General features: G+C 43.6%; 1 protein-coding gene across 1 annotated transcript; it reads left to right on the top strand.

Moving 5' to 3' along the window:
* Positions 1–307: 307 nt before the first annotated feature.
* Positions 308–2268, top strand: PDE6H (phosphodiesterase 6H). Its single transcript, XM_065420930.1, has 3 exons — positions 308–441; positions 1041–1081; positions 2192–2268. Exons 1-3 carry the CDS (start codon positions 308–310, stop codon positions 2266–2268), a joined length of 252 nt encoding a protein of 83 aa, XP_065277002.1.
* Positions 2269–10697: the final 8429 nt, after the last annotated feature.

Here is a 10697-nt window from a genome sequence, read left to right as displayed (position 1 = left end):
CTGACAGTGGCCAATGCCAGGTGCTCCAGAGGGAATGAACAGAACAGGTAATCATCAAGTGATCCATCTCCTGTCATCCATTCCCAGCTTCTGGTAAACAAGGGGTAGGGACACCATCCCTGCCCATCCTGGCTGTTGAATCCCCATCCCTAGGCTCTGGTCAAAGTTATAGTCCTTTCTCCCTCCTCTGGCTGATGGCATCTAGAAGTCATAAGTTCAGCACCCTCCTTCCATTTCATTATCTGCATTTCTCTTACAGACAGGAAGATTTGAAAGAGGAGTACCTCGTGTATACAGCAACTCAAGAATGAGCGACGCCAATACCCTCAACACCACAGAAGTGGCAGCTGGTCCCACCACACCACGCAAGGGACCTCCCAAGTTCAAGCAAAGGCAGACAAGACAGTTCAAAAGCAAGCCCCCAAAGAAAGGAGTAAAAGGGTAAGAGCACTAATGAGAGCTCCAGGGAGTGGTACTTCCCTTCACATACATTAGGTGAGGCAGTGAGGTGATCTGATACACCTTCTCATATCTGGGATCTTTCAGATGATCTCTGCATGAATAGAACATGAGAAGGCAGGATACGTTCTCATAGGGAGGATATCATGCCAGAAGTAACACTTCCCCCTTATGAGTCCAACAAGACAGTTGCACCAAATTCTCCATGGAACCCATTAGGCCAAACCAGGAAACACTTGTATTATACTCTTGTGTCACTCCCTTTTAGAGTTGTCAATCCAGTAATTAAAGATTAATCTTTAATTAAAGATTATATCATGTGATGAAATCTACAGGAATTCATCCAACCAAAACTGGCAACCCTATGTCCCCTTGGCAGTGAGGAACTCCTTGTGAACTGTTCCCCTCCTCTGCTGCTGATCTTATGTCCTTTGTCCCTGTAATTTAGCAAAATCCTTGAACTATTCCCTTTTCTCAGGTGCTGATCCAATCTCCTTCAGTTAGGAAAGACCCTGTGTGAGGTAATCCTTCTCTTTTGGTTCTGTTCCAGTCTCACCTTCCTCTGTTGTCCTTTCTCACAGGTTTGGAGATGACATTCCAGGTATGGAGGGACTTGGAACAGGTAAGTCATATGTAATATTGCTCTTCAGATGCCTTTAAAGTATTTCTGTTACAAAAACATAGAATCATGGGGCTAGAAGGGACAGCAAGGGTCATCTAGTCTAAACCCCTGCCAAGATGCAGGATTTGTTGTGTCTAAACCATACAAGACAGATGGACAATCAGCCTTCATGCTTCAGGGCTTAAGATGATTGCCTTCTATGGTCAGGTATAAATTTCGTTTTTGCCCCTCCATAATGTAGCACTGCACAAGTGGCCAAGGTGCCTTGTGGGTGTTCTAACCTCCCTTCCTTGTAATCTTCTATCAGATGTGGAATTAGTCAAATACTATGAAAAATTCATGTCTGTTTGAATTTTTAAATGGATTCACTTGGCTGTGAATGGGCTCACTTGTGTTTGCTTTCTGCAAATATTCTAGCAAATGACTTCATCAGCAGGAAAGTTCACAGAAACAGTTACTTTAACACCAATAATGCAAGAAAAATCACAGAATTTTAAATTGCTAATTGTTAGCATTCTCACCAGAATCCTGATTCCAAGAGTTACACTCGTCCAACCAGTGACCAGAAATGTGTCATGTGATCTGTGTCCAATCAAAAGAGCTCAGATTTCAAACATCAGACACACCCCAATAATCTACACACTAAGAACTTTGTGCCAAGATTATTCAGCAAATAATGTCAGATAACAAAAGTATTCAAGAAAATCACAATCTGGTTATAAAAACAAACTAATGGGGAAGCAAAATTAATCAAAAGTTTTTAAGTGAGCTGTTCACATAGCTCTAGATATCAGTTGCTGGAGATGAGGTACAAGACTACATGGACTATGTTTTTTTTCTAGTGCAGCAAGTGGTGAGATGCCACATGAGAACCATTGATCTAGTTCAGTGTAGCAGGAGGCAGGAGGCTGCCCACTCTTACACTGATGGGGTGGGGAAATATTGTCCCTCATCTCTGCCTAGTCTTTGAATAGAGGCCCATTTTCCTTTCTCTTTCACCTAGCACTATTTCTTTAATAAATCAGCCTGCCCATCTCTCTAGGATAGAAGAAACAATGGGGAATACTGAGCTTGTACTGAACTTATCCAGTTTCTCTCTCTATTTTGCAGATATTACAGTGATCTGTCCATGGGAGGCTTTCAGCCATCTGGAACTGCATGAGCTGGCACAGTTTGGTATCATCTAAGTCACCAGAATCACTGCTGGTGTCTTCCAAGGTTCCAGAATGGTCTTCACCATTGACACTTATTTTCGGCCCTTCCATCCAGCTGCTGACATTCTGTTGAGCACGTGCAGGGTGGCTTCATGAGATTCACCTAGTTCTAAACAATTCCTTCTCAGATTAACTTGGCAAGAAGTTATCAGGGACCCTGAATATTCACCAGGCCTCATCTGATGAAACTATTGGAAATGTTTAAACATCTCTGTAAAATATCCTGTCTTCCCTCTGGAGTGTTCATGTGTGTGAAGTCTCACCTGTATCCCCTGACTCCTGGGATGCTGTATGTATGAATTTTCACCCTATATCCCCCGCTCTGAGTTACCTGAGATACTGTCTGTATGTGCCTATTTGAAGTCTTATCCTATATTCCCACCCTTGACCCTATAAAATCTAACTCTGAATTAAACCCATCGCCCACTCTCAGGCTTTCCATGTGTATGTGAAGTCCAACAGATGTGGATGAGATTCCCATGATATCTGAGCCAGCAATCAATTGCTCGGTGTATATTCATAGGGAACAGAGTCCTGAGAGTCACCTATCCACCTTTCATTAGGAAGGAGAACCTGGAGTCTCTCACATGAGCTCTCTGTAGGGAATCTGCCACTAAAATTCACCTCTCAGCCATAGAACAGAAGGGCTTGGGAATACTACATCTTCCCTATATTATCCACAGGTTAGTGGAGTAGTTATTAGATTTCTATTGCTGCAATAAGGACAGCTGACAGCCTGAATGTTCAAGATCACTAGCTAAATCTATCACAGCACTCACCCCTTTGCTATCCTGAGGGTTTGCCAGTCTAATCAAGTGACTCTCAGGGTGATATAAACTTTCATATCCTATAAGTAGAAATCCCTTCCTGTTCCTGGTACCATATTTACATGAGGAATAGCTTGTATCTGCCAGTTGTTGGTTAAGAAAATGGAGAAGCATTGCAATTGTCACTTGACAGTGACATATAGCACATTAAGGGTATGTCTACACTGTAACGTAGGCCTGTGTGTGAGCCTTGGCTCAAGCCTAACCCCCCCTTGCATGTACACTGCAGTTGCGCTAACCTAGGGCTCGGACCCAGGGTTCCAGGACCCTGCAGGGCTGGAGGAGTTAAGCTGGCACCCAGGGTGCGAGCCCTATTGCTTTGCAATGTAGATGGAGCCCCGCTTGACTCGGGTCCTGGGAGTCAGCTGGAAGTATCCCACAATTCCATGGGACAACTTCCTTGGTCTTCTCTATCCCAAGAATCTGCAATCCACTCTAGTGAAAATGGCAAATAGCAGCAGCTCAGGTCAGTGTTAACCCATTCTCTTCTGATCACTGATCTGCAAGCACCCTGTCAGAGACCCTCCTGGGCTTGCAATGGAAAACAAACTGATCAAGCCTTTTGCAAAGTGACTGGCTTCCTGGTAACATGCAGGGTAGACAGTAAAGTTCTCCCAAAGTGCACCATAGTCCTAGGGCTGGAGCAGCCACATTTCAGAGGGTGGAGGTGCTAGGGATTCTGGGATATGGTTACTAAGACTTCGGTCTGCGCACTGCAGTGTGGACGCCAGAGCCCTACGCTCGAGCCTGGGTTAGAAAAGTCTTAATATAAGGTAAAAATACAATGTAGCCGCTCAAGCCCAGGGTTCCCTAGCGCAGGCAACTGACTCAAGTCCCACTAACGCTGGGCTTACATTGCAGTGTAGACATATCCTAAAGCATGGGCTGAGTACCAGCCAGATTTAGGTGAGTTCTTCTAGCACACTGCGGGTTTAGCACAAGCTGGAGTCCTACCTACCTCCTTCTCCCTCACCTTTAGCATACAGTAGCCCTCCCCCCGCCCCCTGCCCACACCACTCCCCATCCCCATCAACCATGGAATGTGAAGCATTTTCCTTTCATGCCCTTCCCCAGTTCAAGCTTTGCAGATTGCATGTGTTGAAGTTGAACACCTGACCTCAGAGGTTGGTGCAGCAAGGTGGGGTGTAGGTGAAAGAGAACAACTGGGAGTAGGCAGAAGGAGAGTAGTTCCACTTAACCTTATGGCTCTATCTCTTGGTCTCTGGCAGCCTTAGTCCTTGTTGGGCTGGTGAATGGTGATTCATTTAGCAACACTCGAAATTGTGCAGAGAAGGGGCAAGAATATTCCCTTCCTCTCTTGCATTAAGAAAGGATTTTAATTTTGTTCAGAGTCAAGGGGCAAATGGTTTTTATTATCTGATACTCATAGAAGAGGATGTCATTCTTCTAATCATTGTGGTGAGCTTCATTCAAATTTACCTTTCCCTGGTTTACACTGCATGTGTCAAACTAATGATTTATATATATATATATATATCCATTTTTACTTGAAAATTTTTAGCAAATATGTGTAAGCCAAAAGTTTAAAATCAATTTACGCAAAGAATTGTTACAAATACATGGCTGCATCATGATCACCACCTATTCCAGTGTGAGGACCTTTAATCCAAAAAAACAAGACTCACCACTTAAAGATAAAGGGATATGCTCATTAGCTGTCAGTAATACTGCTTTTATTTTCAATAGGCCAGTCACTAGAAGGCAGTAGTACACAAACAAGAAACACATTACAGCAATGTAACCATTACAAGTACAAATTGTGTGTCAACTGGCGAACTACATCACAGGACTACTTCATAGTGGGTTCCGGGAAGTCGGCGGATGCAAGCCTGCCCACTGCTAAAGCACCCTCCCGCAGCCTGTGGGGAGGATCCACTGGGCCCGGGACTCAAATAATTACATGGGACAACAGAAAAATAACAGGGATAAGTGTGAGGGTCAAAGGGTCAAACGTAGGTAACAGGGATAAGTGTGAGGGTCAAAGGGTCAAACGTAGGAAACCTGTAGGGGACACCGAGCAGAGAACCCTGGACAGCGCCCACTGCTCCTCAAAGGTGTCAAGGGAGCCAGTGGATGCCACCCGAGGAACTCTGCCCAGATGTGTGAATGGAGGGAAGATTGGAAGTAGGCCCCACAGTCACAGGAAACCCCCTCAGCCAATCACAGGACTACTTGTTAGGCAGATACCATCTATAACCTTTGTTTTTCATGCACTTTGCTTCTCGTTTCTTGCACCCTTCTCTCATTTTACAGCTCTTCCTCTTCCTCAACATCTTCTCTGTGCAGGTGTGATTTTTATTTAGTTTTTAAATATGAGTGACTTATTTCATTTATCTTCAGTCTTACTTAATAGCCTTTGGTTTTTTGATTAAATAAGGATGTCAGTTTTCTTGTGCTTTCTCTCACCTTAAATTGCTCTATTTATATGACCCTTATCTCTCCCCCTCAGATTCTGACCCTCTTATAATTTGTCTGGAAAAAGGCTTATTGGTTCCAGTTTCTGGATCACACAAAGAAGTGTGGTCATTGCCTCTCTCATTAGTGTGCTTAATTAGGAACATAACATGAGGACTGAGCATTAGAGTAGCCCTTGAGCTCCCATTTTTGTCCCAGGTTGAGACATGGCCTTGTGGCATTGGGACTGTTCTCTGCCACAAAGTTCCCTCTTTCTAAAGGCGTCCAGAGATTGGGACATTCTAGTGAACATCAAGGTATTGATAAAGTTTCTCCTCTGAACCCTGTGTTAGTACATTCCCTTCCACCACAAGAGTATTGCTAGGTTTCCCCTTCAAAGGAGTCCAAAATCAATACATTCCCTGCCAGCTCCCATACCTGGCTGAAGACCTGTTTTGCAGGGGTTTGGGGGCAGCTGCTGTTGGTCTTAGGTTTTGGGGGATTCTTTTAAGATGATAGTTATTCCTTTCATTTTAAGGAGTTTTAAGATTTATGAAAGGAATTTTAAAACAAGTTCTCTTTTGGTCTTTAAAAAAAGAGAGAATGAGAGAGCCCCTGGAATCTTAATTTTCAGAGGAAGCTGTGAGAGTTGGCAATGTTGCAAGGAAAAAAATATATTTAAAAAAACCTTATGAAATACTGCAGCATGTTCACATTGTAACAGGTTATTCTTTGATCTTTTACTATTAAAAATTGTTTTTAAAATCCTGAAGAGATGGTCTGAAATTACTTTTAACACATAATGTGTTCACTCAAACCATTTCATGCTATTTCCTTCACCTCTGGCCAGAGTGGACTGGGACAGAAGGAGCCTTTTAGAACCACTCCATCATTGCCCCGCCTTGAAAGAAGGCTAGTTATTTTCTGAGCTATTGCTGCCATGTGGCCAATAAGCGACAGAGTTCAGTTATGACATCATTTGAGAAGCAAATCTACATTCTCCTCTGTTCGTGCTGCTACCAGGGAGATAATACTTACTCACTGATTCCTGTGACAGGCCACTGTCAGTGGAATGGATAACAAGCAGGGGCGGGATTTAGCCCACATTTTATGGAACTTCATAGCCTACATTTTCTGTAACTTATGGGCCAGGACCTCATGTGGAGTAGCTCCAGCATAGCTCCATGGATACAGCCTTGAAGCTGTTCACAAACTCTTTATATGTTTCCCAACTCACTAACCCAAAATGTATTTAAATAGCCCTTTTACTTCTAAATTCAAGAACTCTAGAAGCTCAACACTAAACAGCCCCATGATAACAAATCAATGTGTCAACAACCTAGTGCATAAGAGTCACCCTATAAGAACAACCCAGTCTGGATAGGCCGTCTCTCATGAATCACCCTATAATAATACACTAGGGTACATACATGTGATGGGGGAGAACATGTTGAATAAATGAGCAGATTTCCATATTATCAACACAAGTATTCATAAATCATGAGCCAGACCCTCCCCTCCCAAAAAATCATGAGATGGGCTTAAAAATCCAAATATTTTTTAAAATAATAAATGTTGGGCTCTTTTTCTTTGCCTTCTGCTTTCTGAGCCTTTAGGGTGCCTTTGCTAAAACACTTTACACTTTTTCGCCCCAACCTTCAAGGCTGGAAACTTACACACACACACCCCCACACACACACAAATTAAATGAAACTGAGATTCTCTAGTAATCACCTGACTCCAGCAGCTGGGACTTTAAGAAAATCACCAAATGTCACAAGAGTTGGCAACACTGACAAACTTTCAATCATTCATCTTATGTAACAGTAAAAAAAAAAAAGGTTTAGAAAATATGAAATGTAATACCCTCTTTCTGAAGACTGCCTCCTTTCCCAGCTTCATACCTGCAAGTAGGTTCCTGATACACTGATTACATGCACCGCCCTCTCGGAACATGGTCTCCTCTCCCGACTGTGCCCCTGCTCTAAGCAGTAATAGAAGCTTTCCTTTCTAATGGTTCTGATCACAGAGTTGAGGTACTTATTGCCAAGCTTCCCCCTTCAGGGTAAATTAGGTGTTTGGTTCTTTGTGTAGGTTACGTGATAAGGCCTACAGTGAATCCCAGGTAAACCAGAATAAATCAATTAAGTTATATCTCAAAGGGTCATACACATCTCACTATAATCTCTCTCAATAGCAAAGGTGTGTTCACAGGAAACAATTAGAAGAAATATGGAAAATGAAGTGAGAGGATTTAGTGATAAGTCTGAAGCATTACTCCCTTGGTTAAAAATACCCAATTGTATAGCTTTTTTAGTATTATTTTATTATGGTAGCATCTGTGCTGTAGTTGGGCTGGATCATGCCTGAACAGCATACTAGCACTTTTGCTGAATGGAGGGATGCCATTTTGTTCTCAAAATGGCCTCTCTGCATAGCATGACCTTGCATGCACTGTACGTGGGTGAGATCACACCACATGGAGGACACTATTTTATACAGAAACAAAATGGTGTCCTCATGCAGCTGCATGGAGGCATCATTGGAAAGAACAAAACAGCATCCTCCACACAGCGTGAGCTCACACACCCTGTACATGCCTTGCCATGCTGGCAGGGGCAGAGTATCTATAATTTAAATAGCAGGACTGCACCACTGAGTAGCAGCTAGTGGTCCCAACTGAGATGGGGATCTATTGAATGGCTAGGTGCTGTACGAACACATAGTGAGACAGACAAAAGGTAGGAGGGGAGACAGAAGCACAGAGAGATGAAACTACTTGCTCGAGGTCACATAGAAAATCAGTGGCAGAGGCAAGCTTAGAATCCTGGTCTCCTAATTCTCAATCCAGTGTGAGACACGTCTGGCTTTGCTGATGTCCTCTTCAAAGTACCCAGGGCTAAGAATCTTAAACATTCTGCTCTTGAAGAATTTTCTTTTAACTAATTAAATACTACATTCAAATGTACCTCCAACTAGAGGCCAGATCCTCAGTTGGTGTAAACAGGCATAGCTCCCTTGCAGTCAACTAACCTGTGCTGATTTATACCAGCCAGGGATTTGGCCCCTGTCCTTTAAGAATAGATTCAGTAACTTGGAAATTAACCCTCATTCCAAAACCAGTTCTCCCCTTGTTGTGTGAAAGGATCTCTTCTTTCAGAAAGAATGGGAAATATTACTAAAGATGGGCAGGCTCCATATAGTAAGAGGAAGTAGAGATTAAGAGATGTATAGACAAAGATATTTTCAGACAAGATTTAAAGGAAGTGGAAAGTGAACAAAGCCAAAAGATACCCGAAGGCTGCTTCATTGGCAGCAGCTGCAGAGGAGAAGGCTCCTGGATTACCTGTGGGAGGAATGTTATGAGAAGGGACACAGAAAAGGCTGCTGATAGGCACCAAGCAAGTGAAAAGTTCAGCATACCACCACTTTACTTGTATAGCCTCTTTCTTTTAAACTGTACCCCAAAATGCTTCAGAGAGTCAAGCAATACAGCGACCAGGTTATAGAAAGGAAGGAATAATAGCGGAAATGAAAGAACCTAAAGTCAAAGAGATGGAAATAACAGGAAGGCAGTTCGGCCTGGGCAACGTGCCACAGGAGAAGGCCCTCATACCAACAGCTACTAGATTGTGTGAAGGACGAAGAGGGGGCCTCTGCTAGATATGCAAAGAGAGTTGGGGGGGGAGGAGCAGAGAGAGCATATGTCTATGCGAATATTTCATTTGTGGCAAGCTGGGGTGCTCTACTGCCTCACACTAATTATCTGTGTGGACCCCACTGCTGAGCACTAAAAGTTCCCTAGTGCACGTTGATGTACTGCGATTGGAAGCAGAGATACAAGGATTCTGAGGTATGAGGAGGAGATTTTCAGTGGACATTCACTGTCCTCATTTACTTGGAGTCACATTTTTCTCCCAGTATTTTTCTCACTGCTCCTTTCTCCTCCACGTTCCTGAGGCTGTAAATGAGCATGAGTGTCACTGCCATATACATCACAGACACCAGCCTGTCCGGCCTGCTAGACAAGCTGGAGGTGGGGCGCGTGTATATGAAGCTCACCCTCCCATAGAAGATAGCAATCACAGTCAGATGGGAGGAGCAGGTGGAGAAGGCCTTTACTCTCCTGTGGCACACAGAGTGCTTTGTCAGGATGATGGGGAGGATGTAAACATAGGAGATGCAAGTCAGGATGAAAGCGCTCACCAGACTCACCCTGCTCCGATGGCAAAGATCAGGACATCATTCAGGAAGGTGTCAGCACAAGGCAGCTCCAAGAGCGTCTGGATGTCACAGTGAAAATGGTGAATGACAATGGAGCCACAGAAAGGCAACCAGGACATTGGGAGAATGTGTAACAAGGATGTTGTGAAGCCACCTGTCCATGAGCTGGCCATGAAGGCAACGCACACTGCTCTGCTCATGACAGTGTAGTGTGGGGGTGGCAGATTGCCACCTAACAGTCATATGCCATGGCAGAGCTCAGTGCCCACCATGGTGATGAAAAATAACCACATCTGCATAATGCAGCCACTGAAGGAAATGCACTTCTTCTCCAACAAGAGATTTACCAGCAGCTTGGGGGTGGTGATGAAGGAAAAACAGCTGTCTAAAAAGGAAAGGTGGCTGAACAAGAAGTACATGGGGTGTGGAGGTGATGGTCCAACCAGATCACCATCATTATGATCACATTCCCCAAAGGGGTGACAACTGGGAAGATAATTAGGAATATCCCAAACAGTAACATCTGTAGCTCACAGAGGCCAGAAAAGCCCAACAAGTGGAACTCAGGGACCTGAGTTTGGTTTCCATTCCGCAAGACATTGAAAATAGCAAAGGATCAAGCTGGAAATCCCCATGTTTGTTAATACAAGATCAAACACATGCAGTTATTACGAGCATTCATACAACACTGTTATTTATAGAGCACCATGGAGATGCTAATGGCTTACAGACAGCAAAGAGACACAGGGCCACTACAGCTGCTTTGCAGACCTCCTGCATAATATGTTACCAAATACTGTATTATTCAAAACTGATACAAATTGCTTTGATAGCTTCACATTTTGAAAATTGTTAACAAAGGAGAATGATTAACATCAAGGTATCAGGATGGAACAAGGTGACTAGTGGGGTCCCCCAAGGATCAGTATCAGGTCT

The sequence above is a fragment of the Emys orbicularis genome, chromosome 1 (genome assembly GCF_028017835.1).
Source record: "Emys orbicularis isolate rEmyOrb1 chromosome 1, rEmyOrb1.hap1, whole genome shotgun sequence".
Taxonomy (NCBI): domain Eukaryota; kingdom Metazoa; phylum Chordata; order Testudines; family Emydidae; genus Emys; species Emys orbicularis.
Note: the sequence above shows the minus strand (reverse complement) of the source record. Positions and strands in the feature narration are given on the sequence as shown.